This window comes from Oreochromis aureus, linkage group 6 (assembly GCF_013358895.1).
Source record: "Oreochromis aureus strain Israel breed Guangdong linkage group 6, ZZ_aureus, whole genome shotgun sequence".
Lineage (NCBI taxonomy): Eukaryota > Metazoa > Chordata > Actinopteri > Cichliformes > Cichlidae > Oreochromis > Oreochromis aureus.
In genome coordinates, this window is record NC_052947.1 from 17,050,174 (window position 1) to 17,070,373 (window position 20,200).

Genomic DNA, 20,200 nt, shown 5'->3' on the forward strand with positions numbered 1-20,200 from the left:
TCTCTCTCATTCTTATATTAGCTCATGGGCACGACTCTCCTTTTGACATCAGCGCAGTATTGATGCACCCCCGTCCAACCTTAATCGGCTAATGGCCTCCTCTTCTTGCCTGCCCAGTCAGATCAGCCCCTCCCTTTTCGCCATCTCTCTATCTGTCCCTTCCTTCCTTCACTGTCCCGTCTCCTCTCCCCACCCCCCCACCCCGTTCAGGCCTGGGGTCAGGGAGGCCAATATTCATGCCTGGCTAAGCAACAGAGTAGCTTTGTGTGTGTAAGAGAGAGAGGAAAAAGGAGAGGGAACATGTTAGTCAGCAGCCTCGCAGAAGTCATGTGGTTGGTGACCTCTTGACCTACCTTTACTCTACTCTCCTGCTCTTCTCTGCTTTCTCTAATTCACACACCTCCCTTTTATATATTTACTTATTTTTTTAACTAGTGATCTTTCTGCGCGACAAGGTTAGCTGAAATATAGCTGGCACGCGTTCTGAACGTCTACATCTGAGCACGCAAGCACACACATGCGTGCACAACCCTCTGACCTGGAAAAGCCTCAGCCAAAATAATCCTGCCAAGTTCACAACTGGAGATTGTTGACAGCTCTGTGTGGTGAAACAATGAACAACTCCACTACCTGGAAAGTCCAACTGTTTTTAGCTGTAGTTACAGGCTGTGAGCCTCCCGGTTTCTTCCTTTGACAGGTTAGCACAACAAATTTCTAAACGCTGTACATGAAAATATTTTTATCTGCTCTGTGTGCATCTCTGGTCAAGCTCAACACTGTTTATTCTGGGAAGTCTTGAAGCCTTTGGCCCTCCCTTTAATGGAGTCTCAGGCTGGACTTGGACCCCTTTATAGGTCTGTCTTTGTCTGTCTATAATAAGGTGGCGCTATACATCTCAGTGGCCCAGAGAGAAAACTCCCTCCCGTTTTTGCCAGTGAATCATCCGTGTGTGAGTGATAACAGATCCAGACTGCTGAGCACCCCGCAGCTGTTTGTCTCAACATGCAAGTCATCCCCGCCATTACACCGCTAAATGGTTCCCTTTCAGTGGCAGACACTTGCCGCCTCGGCCCGTATCTCCATGCCTCCATCATCAAACCAGCCACCGTTGCAGAGCCGAAGAAGTTAAATGTGTGTGTCAGGGGAAAAAGAAAAAAAAGGAAAAGATAATCATGGGCAGGACTTAAGCAATAAAATGTGTGTTTGTTCTTCAAAGAAGATTGTCTCCATGTGTGCGATGGGCATGTAGCAGTAGCTGTAAGTACAGTAACTGGCATGAAGGCCCCTTAGAGCTGGTCTAGAGACCATGACCTTGGAAAATGTCATTCTGTCCATAGGGGTCGCTCGCCTGTGACACACAAAGCCATAGTAGTGAAGTGCGCACTGTAGCACTCAGGCAGAAGCCCAGTGGCTTAGTGTTGTGTACAGCTGCACCTAACCCCGAGGTTTAAGATTGAACTTAGGCAGCAAGAAAGTTCAGCCTCAAAGCTGAGACCTCGGGTCAGTAATCTAGCGATTTCCCTCTAACCACATTACAGCCATTAGTGGCTCTTGCTGCTTTTCTCATGTCACATGGAAATGGGTCAAGCCCTGCCCTGCATGACTCACTGGCTCCTTCTCCCTCTCCCTCCCTTTATTCCTGTTAACCCTACTCCGGTGGTAAAATGGCTTCAAGCGGCATGGTAAATTGGGTTCACAATCGGTGCATTTTGGTGTTTTTCATTCACCTTAATAATAGTCTCAACGGACAAAGTGTCACACATGCTCGTCAGTGCCGTAAAGTGCGTCCTGTAATATCTTGTCAAGGTGAAGGCTACTAGGCATGCGGCTATAGGATGTTTGGAAAGCACTAAGGCTGATATTATAAGGTAACCCGTTGCTCTGCTTTTTGACATCTTCCTCTGTGTTACTGTAAAATGTAAGAAAGGAAGTGGGGATGTGTTTGAGATGAGAAGATATCTGGAAGTGTGCAGGCCCTGTTTGATATCTGTTGCAGAAGGAGAGTAGCGGTCATAGTGGGTTGTGATTGTGGTCACCTTTGCGGACCACAGTGAGCCATGCTGGCCAGATGTCAGCCATCTCTAATGATCCCTACAGGTTGCTGGGCTGGGTTGCCTGGCAACGATTTTGCCTTTGCCTGTAAACAGAGAGCGGACCCACCGGGCCTCAGCGAGGGTCGTGAAGGTGAAGACAGCTTTGGTGTGCTTGGAAATGTATGTTGGTGTGTAAGACATCTTAAATGATATTTTCATTTTTGGGTGCCCGCTTTTTCTAATGAATCTCAGCCAGTTCCGTTTTTTTGTTAAATGTTTCGTGAGCTTTGTGTGTTCAGTAACCCAAAGAGGAGGTGTCAGTTTTGACATTTTGTTTCACCCAGGCTTGGTGCATTTGACATATTCTTATGGAGATTTGTTAATATGTATCAGGAATATTCACTTTTCTTTGTTCGCCCTTGTCTGGCAAGCTGTAATGTTTTGCTTATGAATATTGATACATGAAGTGTATATTAATGACCCTTGGTGACCTTAACCCTATCCTTATTGGCTCCCTGGTGGTATCCGCAGGCTCATGAATATTAATCTAGTTCTGTAACCTCCATTACCCTAATCTTTGCTGTCTAGCCTCCCAGAAGGACCCGTTGTCATGGTAACCCCTTTACTAGGCTCTTCCAGACCAAGGGTGGGAAAAATAAGGTTTTAAAAAAAAAAAAGACAGAAAAATCTAAATTACTCAAACATCTTGGATGTGCCTTGTGACTGTATTAAAAAAAAAAAAGAAGTTGAATTTGGGCTTTAAATCTTTAGTTGTCTGCCTGCTTTTTGCAGCTTTCAAAGGCTTTTTGACTCCCATTTAGGATTCTGCATTGTATAGTTTGTTAATCTCTGCAGTGTAGAAGCTGGACTGTGAAAGCTTAACTGTCTAATTGCTCCTAAGCATCATAAATGTAAACCTAAGTTAGAGCTGTACGGCAATTGTTTAGCTGTGAAATAATCATCAGTCTTAACTGCTCGCTAAAGCAACCTTTGCCACAGTACTCGCACACTTTTCATTAATTCTTCATTTGGTTTCCTCTCCTCTTCCAGATGTGGACAGCAACGAGGAAGGAGGGCCTGATGGCACTGCTGTGGAGGAGGAAGGCTGGTTTGGGAACGCCTCTGACACGCGCTCAGAGTCGTCGTCTTTTGGAGACACCCAGGATGAGGTCCTCCTGCCCAGGGGCTCCTCTCCCGACGAACGACCTGGAGTCAGCGCTGGGTCTGGGGATCATGACACCTGCGGAGGTGAGAGCTCGCTGGGTTGCCCCACGCCTGTCCATCGTGCCTCTTTGGAACTTCTTGGATTGGATGGAGGTGCATTCTCGGCCCAGGACACGCTCTCGTCTGTGGTATCGTCACTCTACGGCGAGGCAGCATCTCGAGCCCTGGGAAAGCCCCTCAGCAGCAACCTACGGCGCCTCCTAGAGGCTGGGTCGCTAAAACTCGACACCGGGGAGCTCTTGGGTCGGTCATCCCGGGGAGGGGCTGGGGGCGACTCTCCTCCAATAGGTCTAGCCCCACCTTTGACACTCTCCCCATCTTCCCACCACGCCCAGCAGTTAAGTGCTCTTGCCCGAAAACTGGCCAGTAACAACAACAACAGTGGCTCAGCCTCACCGGCCTCCACAGCTCCTTCAGCCACTAACATCAAGCAAGAACCCTTAGACCCCTTTAACTCTGTCACACCAAGCAACGGCAGTGGGTTTGTATGGGCAGGTGTGGCAGATAAGTGGCCCCCAGCCAGCTGCTCCACGCCCTGCGGCTCCAGCCTGTCCCCAGACTCTGCAATCCAGAAGTTAAAAGCAGCAGCCAACGCTGTGCTTCAAGACAAGAACGCTGTGGCCTCCTCCTCAACGACATCTTCCTCCTCATCCACCTCTGCCTCATCTGCAGTGCCCACCCTGGGTGGGGGTGGTCGAGGAGACGATGTGGTGCGCTTCGATGCCTTTAACTCTCCGTTTAGCCCGCAGTCAGCTAGCTCCACCCTCGCTGCGCTCTCCAAGAAAGTCAGTGAGCGGAGCCAAGCCTCGTCAACGGCCAGTGCTGCTACAGACCACCAAGCAGCAAGTTCCTTCCTCTCACTTGTGTCTATGACCTCCTCTGCTGCCTTGCTCAAAGAGGTGGCAGCCAGGGCAGCAGGAAACCTGCTGGCAGAGAAGAAAGACAGTTCCCCCTTGGCAACTACTGGGGTCCTCCAAGAGGACGTGAAGCCCCTGTTGGACAAGAACCAGAAAGCACCCACGCCCTCTACACCCAACCAGAGCCTAGAGTTGCTGTTGCCCTCTCCTCCCAAGGGCAGAGGGAAGCCCAGCAACCAAGCAGGTAATCTAAATGCACAATAAAGGACTATAATAAGCATGGGAATCACTATAAGCATAATGAGATTAGTGAATTAATTAAAATAATGGTTGCACCAGTACAGATAACAGCCCATCTTAGCTTAGGTGCATAACTCCATATTTCTCTACTTAAAATATGTAGTTTTTTCTTCTTTAGCAAGAGAGACTTGCAAAATGATTAAAGTACACTCAAGTGTTGGCTTGTGTTAAACACACAATCTGTCTGCTTAAAGTTTAAATAATGCTGCTATGGTTGAATGTGCAAGCCCGTCTAACTGCAGCAGAAAATAATTCACGTCTTTTGACTGTCAGTTCAGTTTCTATATTTCCCCAGCTATCGTGTGGCCAAACAAACAACACTATGAAATTCAAAGTCACACCGTTAGCAGTGCTAAATTATTACTTCATTGTAAGGATGACTCCAAAAAGCGCGGACTCGTGTCTCCTTTCCTTTTCGTGCAGCAGCGGCAGGTTCGCATGTCACCCAAAAAAAAAATGCCGTCGGAGAAACAGAATTGTGAACTTCGGTGACATGTTTTCTCTAGTTTTGTAATGGTTTTGTTCTCACCTCACTGGCGCTGAAGCAGTGTGTAGTGTAGCCTCAGCTTAACTGTCAGCCAAGCAGAGAGCATAGCCGAGAGAAAACAGCTCTGGCTGGCCTTCTAGTCTGGGAAATGGTCTGTGGGCTCGACGGGGGGTTCCGACTGAGACCTCACTGCCTTCCCAGACCAGCTCGTTTGTGCTCGGATGTGCGTGCTGCCAAAAGGGGGCCGTCAGTGTGTGCTCGGCACAGTGGGGAGCCCTGGAGTCCATATCCATCTCAGCAGCCTCCTCCTGGCTTCATACCCCACTAACCAGAGCCCTCTGCACTGATCAGCACAGCAGACTTAAGGCCAAACACATCATACTTTCCACTGACTGGATACAGATGCGTGCACTCTTTTTTTTTTTTTTTTTTTTTTTTTTTCCCCTCCCTCTCTCTTTCTTCTCTCCCTCGTACACGCTGTCTCTGTTACTTACAAATGGGCACGCAGTATAATCTGTAAGAGCGTGCTCAGATGTAGACGTGTAACCCAAACAAGGGTGCACACACAGATCTCACTCTTGGACAGGCGGAGAGATGGCTTCAAAGTGCAAGCTCCAGCTAAGTAGTCTTAAGGGAGAACAGAACGTTTTCAGGGAGATGGATGGGCACTTTTGAGGGATTGTGTCGCAACCCCGCCAAAACTAAAATGGCTGGATCAAATTGACTTCAGACAGATGAGGCAGTCGATGTAATATTCTGTGATCTGCATGCTAAAAAGGGGTCTGCTCTAACCCGGCATGCCGTCAAGGTCGAGCAGCACTGTAAAAAAAAAATTAAAAAATGCAGGTAGTTGTTTGGTCGCCAGACTGAAAAACGTGACCTTGATTATTGACTGTCGTGTCTTGTTTTATTGTAGACCCTCGCTAGTTCTGCTATAAAACTGTATCATGCTGGCATGCTGTGCTTTTGTGTTTTAGGAAGAATCGACTCCCGTTTCTCTAACACGTGATTGGGCTTACATAGGAAATACACATGTTAAGCACTAAACACACACGCTGCCTCCTGGTTTTATTTCTGCTTTGTTCGCCTCAACTTAGACTAAGCACAAGTCATTTCTGCATTGTGATCTCTGCTGTGCTTGGAGAGGTTGGGCCGCAGATGGTGGTTTATTGTTGCAAATAGGCAGTCTCGAGGTTTTACACCTCAGGTCAATGAATGGCTGAGCACAGTAATTTCACCAAACACTGATTACCAGATGTTTTTCAAGGAACGGCACTGGAATACTTATGAAGCCATCCTGACAGGCCCTTGTAGAATTTGTAATGCAATCATGCCTCTTTCTAATAAGACCAATTAAACAGTAATGGATGCCGGATATGAAGCCAACAACAATAATCGAGATACTAAAACATGCTAGAGTTTTTTGCTTTCATTGTTCCATCGCTTCCAGCTGGTGTTTCTCTCGTGATAGTTTTCATCATTAGGTGCGCAGACGTTGTCTCTCGCAGATCTGATCAGTGTCTGAGTAACTCCCTTATTAAAGAGGGGATTTGCATTTCTTTACAGTGGGGTTGTTAAACATGCAGCCTGCGGCCGAGAACAGGCCCACCGAACTGTCCATCCCAGATCCGCTAGGTGGCTTTGCAACGTATGAAGATCGCAGGGAAGTCGTTAACAAATCCAATTTGTTTTCAGCCAAATGCACTTAGTGCAGTCTTAGTGCAGTGGTGCCGGCATTATTACACACCGACCCTTTGAGATCAAATAGGATCAATACTTTTGGCACGCTTGCTTTACAGTAACTATCCATCCATTCGCTTCCGCTTATCCTTTTCAGGGTCGTGAGGGGTGCTGGAGCCTATCCCAGCTGTCATAGGGTGAGAGGCAGGGTACACCCTAGACAGGTCGCCAGTCTGTCGCAGGGCTAACACACAGAGGCAGACAACCATTCGCACTCACAGTACTCAATTACAGTAACTAAATGCTTCATTTAGCTAGTGCATATTCATCCATCAAAGTCCATCAAAATCTTGGGACTGGATCTTGCCTCTAAATAAAAAAAATAAATAACAGAAAAATAAAAATAATAATGACAACGTTCTTTGGTTCCCATCAAGGCTCTCCTGAGGATGGTGGCAAACCATTCCAGTGTCCTGTGTGTGGCCTGGTCATCAAACGCAAGAGCTACTGGAAGAGACACATGGTCATCCACACAGGCTTGAAAAGCCATCAGTGTCCGCTGTGCCCCTTCCGCTGTGCTCGCAAAGACAATCTCAAGTCCCACATGAAGGTTGGATTCTATTTTTCTCCTCTCTGATCTGATCCCCACACGTCGTGTTTGATCACTATTTAAATGTTTACACTACTCTTATGCATGATTCAACACTGTTGCGGCTCACAAAGAAATGTAGAAATAAAGTGCTGGAGATAAGGAGGGGTTTGACGCTTAAACCTGTCCCCATTTTTTCCCAGGTACATCAGCACCAGGACCGGGGTGAGACATTTCAGTGCGAACTCTGTCCCTTTACCTCCTCCCGTCACTTTAGCCTGAAGCTTCACATGCGCTGCCACCAGCACTTCCCACGCACAGACGTCAAGGTGAAAGAGGAGATCACCACCGACACAGAAGGCGAGGGCTCCCTGATGGGTGACGGCAGTTCCGCAGACATGAGAGCGACGGAGGTGTCCCCGCTGCACTCGGACGCTCAGCAGCAGACGTCCCCTCCAGTTGAGGCGTCCTCCAATCACGTCCACATCAAGGAGGAGCCCCAAGAGCGAGACCTGTCCGTGCTCTCCCCATTCAGCATCTGCAGGGACCGTGGCAGCAGCGCCAACTCCCTGGACCTACCCGGAGTTGGGGTCGGAGTCGGCGTCAGATCCAGTCCCAGCGCTCCGACCACAGCCTCCTTATTCAGCCCTGACATCACTACCAAAACGGCCACTGACCTGCTTATGAAGCTTTCAGGTTAGCATAGATTTATTTTTTCCTACTTTAAACAAAAGCTTTATTTATAATGCAGTCTTTACAGTGCTGCATTTAGTTAACGCTGTGCAGAAACGCATAGAAAAGCAGCTCACACAGACGCAGCGGTGGTGTAACTCCTGTAATCCATAATTGCTTTGTTTATTGTGCCGTTTTCTCAGCTTGACTTTTTAAACTCCACTCACTGCAGTTGCACTTTCATCAAGAGTTTTTCAGTTCTTCCAAACTCTCATATGAAGACATTGGCGCTGATCTCCAGCTAGATGTTGTCTCCCCTTTGCCTTAAGTTTTGTTTTGATTCTTCATTGTCACCAGAAATAACATTCGTAAGAAGTGTAAACAATTTTTTATGCTTATTGTCTCAGGTCAAGGCTGCAATATGTCTCTGAGCTGTTTTATTTTTATTTATTTTTTATTTTAAATGGCTTATAAAAACAACGAGAACCTAAAATGTCTGTTGGTTCAAACATGCAGGGAATAGAGAGTTTTAGCTTTTGACAGCGGCACGTACACCAACGCATCTCAGGCTTCTTTTCTTTTCTTTTTTTTAATTCTATGGGCAATAACATAAGAAAACATTTAAAATTCCCATTGGTGTCGTTCTTTAAATAGTGAAAAGAATAGAAACAGGTCACACTATGTGCACCTAGTCGCACTGCACAGATGGGTTTTGGCATATGTGATTGAGCTGTTTAACTTATTGAGCATAGAAAAGGTGGTGTCATAATACCACATGTATTCAAAGTAATTTCAACTATACTAAAGGAATTCAAACCTTTTAATCATAGTATACAGTAGACTGTTATACAAGCCTTGGAGCCTTGGACCTCAGCAAGCATCATCATCATCCATTCATATGATTTGTTTGTGTACCATACATTGTGGTACCCACACGACAGTAGTGGTTTCTGATCCAGGTTTTAGCCTAATGTGTTCTTTCCTATGCATAGAAATACTTGTATGTATAATAATAATAATAATAATGGATTGCATTTATATAGCGCTTTTCGAGACCCTCAAAGCGCTTTACGGTTCCACTATTCATTCACTCTCACATTCACACACTGGTGGAGCCAAGCTACAGTTGTAGCCACAGCTGCCCTGGGGCAGACTGACAGAAGCGAGGCTGCCATATCGTGCCATCGGCCCCTCTGGCCATCACCAGTAGGCGGTAGGTGAAGTGTCTTGCCCAAGGACACAATGACCAAGACAGACAGAGCTGGGGGATCGAACCGGCAACCTTCCGGTTACAAGATGAGCTTCCCAACCCCTTAAAACCAGCTTAAAATATTCCAGTAACATCAGTTAAAAAAAAAACCCTAGCACAGATGACGCTGAGATAAACACGGGAAGGTGAGATCTGGGCTTTAAATCCATATTCAAAAGCTGACACATTTCAATGATTGATACCCAGAGTTTATGCATAAGTGATAGAAACTGTTGGGCCCAACACATCTAGCTCATTTACTCACATCCTCTTCTGCCCGATTCGCTGCATGGGGCTAAGACTGCTCAGAAAGCCTTTTCTGAGCTTTTTCTGTCTCTTCTTTTTTTGTTGTTGTTGCTTATGAATTGATGACCCTGTCGGTAATGACTCAAAACATCTAACATAAATTGCTGGTAATCGGGTAAAGCGCATCCCACTGTACGCACAACCAGGGTTGGTAGCAGCAGAATGGAATATATACAGGAAATTGACTTATGTGCCACTGTGATGCTCTTAATGCTTTACCTACCAGGAGTAACCCTTGATGCTCTTTCCTGAACTGAGTAGTTTCTGTCATATTTCGGTCATGTGACTGTGTTTGTATCACCTACCCTTGGAAAAACCTGGAAACTGTCCTAATGGTCGTTGAACCACGTCTTCATAGATGTACACAGAGATGTCAAAACTCATCATTGCTGGTACGGGGGAGGTCGTCCAGTGTGGTATTTATGGGGGAAAGGGCAGAACCTTAAATCCGCGGTTCATGCAAACATGCATGTTCTTAGTTAGTCTTAGTTTTGGAAATGGCAGTTATTTTTACATATCAATACCCAAATAAAGTTTCAGTTTTAAAATCATTTATCTAGTGAAACATAAATGCAGTACGATGGGTTTTTTTTTTTTGTAAAATTGACACTCCGCAAAAGCAGTCAGGGACTAAATGATTTGCTCAAGGGCAACTCGTCAATAGTGGTCCAGGGATTTATTTTCCTCGCCGGCATCTTGTCAGTTGTCACGGGTGGTGACTAATTGTAGATTTCTGGCGTCTTCCTCCTGCTTTTCCTTGCACGCGTTATTATTACTGACAAATTCAATTCCAAATTAGCCAAAGGGATAAACTGAATATTTACACAAGCTGACTTAAAGATTGTCGTCTAAAATAGAAGACTTCATATTGGCTGCTCTTGATAGGAAGTTTGTCCTTTCCTTCTTTATTTTCCTAAGCCAGCTATGGTACTGCACTTTCTTGAACAAACTTAACAAACACGCTGTTCCCAGCCGTACAACGCCCGACCCATGTTTAGATGCATTTCACCGTGTTGCAGAAAATATCAAAGGATGAGCTTGGAGAAGATGGCAAGATTGATGGAAAAAGGTTGACCGGGGTTCAGCGCCAGGGTCGAGGCGACGACTGCCACTCTTCCTCTTAATGCTGTGTAATTAGATTGAGATCTTGAGAGTAAGGATGGGAGGGGAAAAAAACCCTGGGAACATTAGATTAATTAAAAATTTATGCATAATTCATAATTAAAAAGGAATTCATAATTTGAAATGATTAGCGCCCTCAGCGCCATCCTGTGACCCCGCCAGGATGCGCGGGGACTCGGCTCGGCTTAGTTAACTCCCGCTCGATCTTGCACGCCCCGGCTCCACATGGATGCCCCCTGGGTGCCAGTTGCGCTTCACTCCCAGACTGCACAATCAAGCCTGGGCAACTCCCAGAGGAGCCAAGATGGCTCCCTGCAATGTCAGCCCAGTGTCAAGTGGCGGACATCTTAGTCGGGGCATCATTCAAGGAGAGTGAGGCAGGATATAAAAAGACAGGACGAGAGGATGTTGAACTTGAATGCTTGATGATGGGCTTTAATGAATACTGCTTCTTTGATCACAAAGTTCTCTCCCTTTGTTGGGGGGCGGAGTTAAAGAAAGGAGGGTTATAAAAGTGGAAAGAAGTGGGCTCAGATCTTTATGAGACTTGCCCATGCTAAGGAGCAGCCAGGAAAGGAGAGGTGAGGAAGTTCCTCCTGGGACCTCTAGACTCTATTTCTTTTGACCTCCCTGCCAACCCAGATTGAGTGCGTACACGAGCAGCTCATCCCTCCTGCTTTTACACTGCTGTCTCAGTTCCTCGATCCCACAAGGCCCTATGGAGGCGGGGGGGTGTATAAAAAGCTGCAGAGGGAAAGATTAAAAAAAAAGAAAAACAGGGGGAGAAAAATGAGACAGATAAAGTGACAGCAAGCAAAGGGAGAGGGAGTAAAAGGCAAAGAGGGAGTTGCATCGAGTTCCCCAGGCATAAAAAGCCGGTGAACTCTCAGCGACCTCTGACATAATAAGCATATCATTTTTTTTTTTTTTTTTTTGGGCTGCCCTGCTTTCCGTTGAGTGTTATACTGATACCCTTTGATTTTTATCCTTGCACACTGACACAACCGTTAGCTATCCGGTGTGATCCACATTTTGATTCAGAGATGAAAGCCACAGAGGCACTTTGAAATGCACAGCCCCTACCCTGTGCCCAGTGGACCCCGAGTTAATAATGACAGCGGGCACTGCACACCCTCCGAACACCCCCTCCACTCCCACCCCGCTGCGGTGACACAGGCACAACATGCTTGACCCTGGCTGGGTGTGAATAATTGGTGTGTGTGGGGGGGGTATAGGAGGTGTTGAATCTGTCATGATGCTTCTGCAGTTGTCTTATTTATGCGTTTCCTGGGAAAGCGACTCTCATGCGGTGTTTGGGTACAGTAATGTGACACAAAAGCAGAATTCAGACATGTAAAACATGCAGTTTGTGTGTCATCCTAGCAGGAGATCGAGGTTTTTAGTGTGCATTTATGTATATTGGAGGAAAAAGTATGCAGGAAAAATTCTGTAAGGCATTTTTTGGAACGTCTCGTGACAGAGAGTCTTTTCGATTCCCTTCTTTTAAGAATGTCTAGATTTAATCGTATGTGTCCCCTGCTTTCCAGCTCTGCATGAGCAGATACAGGCAGGCCTTTTGTGTGTGACCTCTGGTCCATACATCCCCACTGCAGCCATCAGTATCACTGTCCGGTGTCTAGCACACTGTCAGCTTTTGTTGGGTTCTCAACCTGCCCCACGTAGCCCTGTGCTTTTTTTTTTTTTCTTCCTCCTCTTCTCTGAAAAAAAAAAAAAACCAGCAGCCAATTGTCAGAGGGGGAGCAGGCCGGCGTGACAGAGGTGGAAAGCTAATGAAGTTATTTGACGGCAGCCCTGGCCACGGAGCTAGAGGTGAGGTGGAGTGGACAAGCGCCTGGCAGTGAGACAGATGAGGCGCAAGAGAGAAGCGTAGCGAGGGGGAGAGAAACGGGCAGGAGAACGGCGATGGAAGTAGCGTTGGTGGCAGGTGTCAGAAGGGTGTGATAACATGGAGACAAACTGATAGCATCGTCAAACCTGAGCTAGAACCAGCGCAGGGAGCTGACACTGGACATTGGTGCGGGCATGCACAGACACACACACACACACACACACACACACAGTCACGAAACTCACAGAAGCGAAGCCCAGTCACCCAGAGATGCCCATCTCCTCCGCAAATCTGTGCTCACTTCACAAAATGATCTGCCAGGGACTGGATGCTCATGATGCTATTGTGATTGTGAATTTTGACAGACAAAAGGCCAAAAGTGTAAGCTTGGTGGTGTTGCTGGCTGAATAGTTCCTGTTGGTACTGTGCGCTGCCTTTTTTTTTTTTTTTTTTTTTTTTTTTTTTGTTCTTGAGCCATCAGCTCAGAGGAGTAAAAAAGAAAAAACAAAAAACTTGCCTACTGGATTAGGCTACTCAATTATTCATTGGGATCTGTAACATAGATTCTGAGTGGAAATGCGCTCTATTTTTAGCAATCCAAAAGGTCACAGGAGTGGTGTGACTTTGTGTGCGAGTGCACGTCCTGGAGTTGTTTTTGTTCTCATGAGGCCGCCGAGGAGAAGGATTCGAGAATCCGAGCTTGTGTTTAGTATTTATTTGTCAGTGGTTTAAGCGCAGCGCAGCGACTGCCCGGGGTTTGAACGCAGCATGACGAAGCAAGTGGCAACACAAAGTATGGTTAAATGTGAGTTTTTGTTTTTTGTTTAATCTGTGTTTGTAAGGCGCTGACCAAGTGCGCTGTCCCTGTCTGATCCGACATGGCCCAACACGCTTCTAATTAGAGGACGTCCTTCCAGGTGCTGACCAGGTTATACTTAGCCTGCCCGCTGACATCTGACAGCATGACATTTCCAGCTGGTGCCATGTGCGACCCTGCGCCACTGCCCCCCTGAACTTGAAGGTCATCGCCCCACCCCCATGTCCCCCCACCCTCCCCTCCCCGCTGCTGCTCACCCTGTTCCTTCTCAGCCTCTTGAACTGCAAGCCCAACCCCGCCATTGTGTGGCACTGTGGCATCACGACATCACATGGGTGGTCAGAACGCCAGCACCTGTCCCCTTTCCCTGCCCTGTATCCCCTGTCCCCGAGCCCTCTATCCCTCCGGCATAGATCATCATTAATCAGAGGGGCCGGGGCCAGCGCAGATTGATGATGTGGGCAGGGGGCGGCAGGCCTGTGGCGGTTAGAGATGTTAGGTGAGACGATCGGGTGAGGAGCGGAGCAGATCTCTGCTGGGGCCAGAGGAGACTGGACAGCAGTCTGCCCAAGAGTGATAGCCTCTCTTATATCCATGCTCTGTGTGTGTTTGTGTGTGTGTGTTGCAGATTGAGTGTCCATGCTAGGATGTACAAGCTGTTTCAAACTGTACAAGTGTCAGGGGTTGTGCCAGTAGATGTGAAGATGTGTTTGTCGCTGCAACACTCGACATTAGCACGGTCAAACAGTATTAACATTCATATGGAAAAATGGAAAGCCTACTTTGGTGTGGCTAATTATTCAGTTGAACTAGTGATACCTGCATAGCTCCTTAGCAGGTACTCAACCGTGGTGTCTGCTGGAGCGCTCGCAAATTGATTTATTGCAGATTGCAGTGATGTCCTTCTACAAATGAGTTATGTTACTATGGGGTAAAAATTACAAAAATAAAGATGTTATATAATGTAACTAATGTCATGTTTGGTTATCAAATGGCCACAGCAAGGAAACTGCTTTTTGACTCACATTTGAATTTGCCCCACATCACAACGACACTATTGCAGATAGTAGCACAAGTCACGTGGGCTGATCTCTTTAGATTTTGAATAAATAAGATCAAAGAAGATCAAAGAGCATGTAAACTCAGCTTTTTCACTTCATGCCACAGCGGGGGATTTTTATCCTTTAATACGTCCAATTAAGTCCAGAAGACTTTAAGTTTTCAAATTATTGTGTCCTCATAAGTCAAACGAATATTGTGCAGTGCATTTTTGAATCATTTGACATGTAGTTACAAAAAAAAAAAGAACAAAACCATATTTGGAAATGAAAATGGCTGTAGTGACATAAAAAGTTTCAGTGAGGGACTTAGATGAGACTTGCACACTATTAGGAAGTGGTTTTTAATTTTGTGGCCAAACAGTGTGACTTTAATTTAAGTAACTGAAGTTTTGTGACATTGCACAATAATCTATTTGTTAAAAAAAGTCCTCAGTACTCACATTCTTTCTGAAAAATGGTATAGTGCACCTGCACTTAATTGGTAGACAGTGGTATCCTTTAACCTTCTGTTCCCATAACACTGTATTAAACAGACGTGAAGTGTCTTTCCACTAACAGTATGGTATATTTCAGGTAATATTTTTAGCTTTTCTTTTTTTGTGTGTGTTAAAGCAGTTTTCTATTTCAACCATTTTTCTGAGCCATAACCTGTAAAAACCTTCGCTTTAGCACAGGGAGTAGTGGAATGTGCTCAGAGACACAAAGAGAGGCGCTTGCCCTGCTGTTCTTTTCTTGGCGGCTATCGGAAGTTGCTCCATGTCTAATTATTAATTATTCATCTAAGGCGGATTAGATGTGGCCCAGTTTCTCTTGAAGATGACTTTAGAGCAGAGGGATCCATGTGACAGTTCAATCCCTAACCTAGGCTACACACAGCAAAGATGGCAGATAAGACTTCGGCTGATTGCTATCAGAACTGCTGGAATTATTTCATGTCCAATTATTTCATGTCCCCTCATGAAGGGGATTCAGACGATGTCAAATGCAAAAGGAAACGAGGAATCCAGACTTAGGTTGAGAATAATATGCACAGAAATGAACGGGTTGGGGAGAGGGAAAGGCTCTGTGAGGTAGAAAAGAAAGAGAGGAGGAATTCTGAATTTGTTGTGGATACCCTTAAGACGAAATGAGATCATGAGATTGCGACCTGGTTTTTTCCCCCATATCACGCCAACTGTTGGCCAGTAAGAACTGTGATATCCCATTGTGGAAAATGTTGTCGTTCATTTGGGTTTTTTTTGTATTTTCACAGTGCTGTGTAAGTGAGTTCACCTTATGAAATGCATGTCAGGTGTTTTGGTCATCGGCTTCTTTGGTTAATCGCTTTTCCCTCTGATCTCTTTTGTCTTCTTGGCTCCAGCGGCCAATCAGAGGGAGACACTCAAATCTCCATTCCAACTGAAGGAAGAGCCCAAAGTGGAGGAAGCACTGAGCCCGAGACCATCCTCCCAGTCCCAGAGCCAGATCCAGCCAAGCTTCCCTACGACTTTCAGCCCAGATGGCCCAACGGTGGCTGCAGTAGCCACAGATCGCCCAGGGTCACTGAAACCAAGAGAAGGAAGCCCCATGGCTAAGAACAGCTTGCTGAGCCAGGATATCAACGTTAAGGTCGCCTCTGAGTTGCTGATTAAGCTTTCAGGTAGGCTGTCTGCTTATCTATAGAACTGTAGAAATGCAAAATGAGCTTTATAGCGCTCAGATCAGTCTTTGCAACAATTGGCACAGTTCTGTGCCATTAAATCTATGCAAAACACTAACTCTCTGGTCTTCAATTTGTGTCTGTCAATATATATTTTGAATTCTTGCATTGTATTTCGTGAGTTTCAACAAAGTAGTTTCTGCAAACATACATATTTAAAAGAACGGTCACCACTGCCAGTAGTTCTAGGAAAGAACAGGTCACGCACTGTTATCTTGTTATTTATTGTACCAGTTGGCTGTTTATGTTCCAGATCAGCTCAGGAGGTTAGATGTAGGCCAAAGGTTAAGATGCTGACTGACATAAAAGGGTTTTTGGGGGGGTTTCCTCCTGCCATGGCATTCCTACCTACCCAAGCTAAAACTGAGGTGAGTATTATGGACCTGCAGGGGGATAATTGTCTTCGTTTCTTTGAAGCCTCTGTTTCACTTTGGTTTTGTCTAGTGTCTTCTGCTCTGATGTCCCTCAAAACAAGGCCAGCAAATGGCAAATCATATAATATTATATAACCTTGCTTGCATTGTTGAACTTAAACTCAACCCTGACTTGCTCCTTGTTCCATGTCAGGCAGTTTAAGAGCAAGAGTTTTGACATGAACCACGTCTCAACCTGTGCGGACTGCTCTGACATCATGCAGTGCAGCGTGATTTAGCCTTTGCCTCTTCTGGTTCCCTGCCCGAGGAAGCAGAAGATGCAAACCTGATTCCTTCTTTTGGAGTGCGTGCGCTGCTGCTGCTGCGCTTAGCATTACATAAATGCAATCATTGTTTTCAACTTACTATACGGTTTGTATCACGGGCTAAATAAAGTGTTAGAGCAGGTGCTTTTTTTAAACCTGCATCAGAATCTCTACTGAATGCCAGGTCCGGTTCAAGTGTGTTATGGACAGGTGTTTGTCCACTGTGGGCTGCTGGAGTGCGTCTCTCAGGCAGTCAGGAATGAAACAGGCTGAAGTATGCACTGACACAGCCAGCTTTTCCAACTACATATGAGCAGAGTGATTCTTTCCTTATTGATTACTTAATTGCAGTGCTCACATTGTGTGTACAGTGCAATTGTTTTTCCTTTACAAGTATAAGAGGAAGACAGGCGGTGCAATCATAAAACGTACAGTGTGGCACACTCGTGCAAGTATGCATCCACACTGGAGAAAAGAAAACAAATGGCTGTCTGACGGTGGCGCAGTGGGGTGTTGCTCCATCCGTGGCTCTTCATCCTGTGCCAGTACGTGCACGCTTGACAGACACCTCACACACACCGGTTGCCATTGTTCTCTCTGGGTCGACTGGTGTTCACAGTGACTCATGCTGGCTGGGAGCTCTGTGATAGTACACGTGTGCTGCTCCAGTGCCTGCCCCCAGGTCACGTTTCCGTGTGTGTGTGCATGTCTTTGCAGAAGACGGGGATTACATGATTGGCCCGTGAGTGTAAACAGAGAAATTGAGACAATGCTTATGGGCTTTATATAATTCCTTCACTCAACTCCCTCTACCTGTGCTCTTTGTTTCATCACTGCTCTTTTCCGTCCCTGCGCTGACGTTATCCTGACAGTTTATTTGGGCTTCAAGCAGCATGACCAGCATTTATCCCCTCCCATTACTTACACTAGCTCTGCAAGGTTGACCTAGGTTAGGGAAAGATGCTGCAGCGTTCATCCGTCCGCTGGCTCCCTCTGCCCCCTCACACAGTCCTTGGAGCGCAGTGCCGTCCATTGCCATGGCAACAGTGGGGGCGGTAGATGGAGAGGGCTGTCTAGAGTGACAGCCTTGACAAGAGTCTGGACCCTCAAATGACCCTGGGGGGTGTGGAGGAAGGGAGGAAAAAGATGGTGAGGAGGAGGAGGGGAGGGAAGTGGGTAAAGGTCATTGCCGTTACAGTCACGTGTGATTACGATCATGAGGTTCAAGGGCATCTGCACTGTAACCTTTCTCTGTCCCTCGTTAAAGGTCAGGCCAAGTACACAATAAGCCATTGAGGATACTCGGAATAAGGAAAACGCATCGGGATTTTAGGTTAAAACATCCTTGTCTGTCTGTTAAAGTGTTTATTTCCACATACTTGTATGTCAGTACAGCAAATGGACACAGCCTAATTAAATTTCATCTGCTCAGCTTTCCTCGACCATGGCATTGGACAGTCAGAGCAAGTGGGGTTGTCATCATTAATGCCCATTGTGCTGTAACATAAGTTGCATCATCCCTTTAACTAGGTCACATCTTCTCTTCGCGCTCTCTCTCCCTCTTCCTCTCTCGTCCTTATCAAACATTTGCTGGTCGTATATAGTCGCCTTGCTAGCGCTACCTCCCCCACATCTGTTTAAAAACCAGGCTGCTGGTGTCTGGGGGCTAATTACGCCAGGCTAAATAGTCCCTGGCGCCAGCGGCTAACGTGTCCTAGCAGATGGGCACTGGTGTTGCAGGGCAAGGGGAACATGGCGTCACAGGACGGGAGGGGGAGAAAAGGGGGGGCGATGTAGGGCCCTAGGTGGTGCCCTGGCAGACTGGCATCGTGTGGGTAACAGCCGTGCCACCCACTCACCATCCAGCCACCCTCACCATAGGTGTGAAATCACACTGTACTCACTTAACTCGTTTTTTATTCCTTAGGAACAGGCCTTGCATCTCCGAGGACATTTTACAGGCCCTCTCCCCTCTCGAGTGCTCGTTACTTTGCTAATAAAAGTTGCATTAAGCAATTTTGAGCACTAAGGAGCAGAAAGATTTAGAGCGAGCAGTTGACAGCAACACCTTTTTAACATATGAGGTTAGTTTTATTGTTGTTGTTATAGAAAGCCAGACTGTATGCACTCACTCTGCAGGAAAAGGGACAAATGCATCACACTGGAGCCTGTTCTGATGTCCATTCAATTTTAGCTGTTAATATTTACTGGCAATTCCCCTGGTTTGGTCCACCACCTCTTTGATAGAGGGTGGCTGTGATTTTAGAAACTGTAAGGTTGGGCTTTTTTTTTTTTTTTCATCTGTGTAGCAGTATCAATTAACTGAATGTTAAATAATAAAAAAAGAAGCCTTTTCAGCTTTTTTCCAGTAGCAGCGGCAGATCTTGTAGCACTGGCCAAATCTAATTGATTGATAATTAACAGCCAGCTTCACCTGGCTTCCTAATTAATGGACTTGACACGATTATCTCAACTGCAGCAGCTACAATAACATGATAATGTTTAACCACAAATGTGGAACTTAAAGAGATGTGGATTTGTTTACCTGAAAGAAATGATTTTTCAGTGATAAAATACTTCAACTACGGTTTTGTGGAAACAATACAGTTCATGAAATTTTTTTTTAAATCCAATGAAAATCTCATTTTGACAAGCAAGCTTTTTATCCTCTTTGATTACATACAGGGATATAGCTGACAAGGGACTTTTTCTGTTTTTCTCTTTAACTAAAATGTCAACAGATGTTTTATTCCTAAGTTAACATCGTCCCTTTCAGAGGAAATAACTTGATGGTGTTTTGCATAAATGTCCAGCAGTTTTTCACATCTTGCTGAGATTTTGAATTTGCACAATTTCTTCACTGGTTATGTGTTTCAGGATTTTTGTGCATGTACTACACATCTGGGCTTTCATTCAGTTCTTTCACAACCCTCCTTTTATTGGTAGATTTTCTGTTGTGGAGATTAGGATTATTATTCTGTTAAAAGAAACAGATGCCTCACAGGTCATCGACTGGCAGTTTCATTAAACACTCCAGCATTCTGACCTTTGAGTCAGAGTTTGGAAAGTTTGAGTTTATGCTCTTCTTCTTAACGGCCAGCCTCAGATATGGAGACTGTGGTTTACTTATCTTCCTCTAGATCATCCCGCTTCTCTTCTGTTTAGAATCAGTTTGGTTGGTTAATATGAAAAATGTAATACACGCAGTGGACAATCTTTTTTTTGCAGTTTGCTACATGGGCTGATCTGTTGTTTTTTTTCCTTACAAGACTTTTTGGACCTTTCTAAACTATAATTGTACCCACAGAGATATTGAAATAGCCGAATGTATGGATTCTTTTTTTCTCCTTTTTTTAGCAGATCAATTTTTAGGGAAACAAATTGTTCATTCATACATTTTCTTAGACCACGGGTGGGCAATTCGTTTTTGTAAGAGACCACTTGAAAAACTGTTGTGGAAGACGACAATAAGCTGAACTCAGTTCTGCTCAATATTAATTTATATTAATGTATCTTCTTATAAGCTGCTACTGTTACTGTAAAATCAAATGCAGACATGCTAATTTAAGTTAGAAA

General features: G+C 45.6%; 1 protein-coding gene across 3 annotated transcripts in view; it reads left to right on the plus strand.

Moving 5' to 3' along the window:
* Window positions 1–20,200, plus strand: part of znf827 (zinc finger protein 827) — a 70,622-nt gene that overhangs the window by 20,722 nt on the left and 29,700 nt on the right. For all 3 annotated transcript variants that reach the window (XM_039613707.1, XM_039613708.1, XM_039613709.1), the window contains exons 2-5: window positions 3,084–4,358; window positions 7,019–7,191; window positions 7,374–7,866; window positions 15,607–15,885. In XM_039613707.1, the coding sequence (XP_039469641.1) occupies window positions 3,084–4,358; window positions 7,019–7,191; window positions 7,374–7,866; window positions 15,607–15,885 (2,220 nt within the window). The remainder of the gene's footprint in view (window positions 1–3,083; window positions 4,359–7,018; window positions 7,192–7,373; window positions 7,867–15,606; window positions 15,886–20,200) is intronic.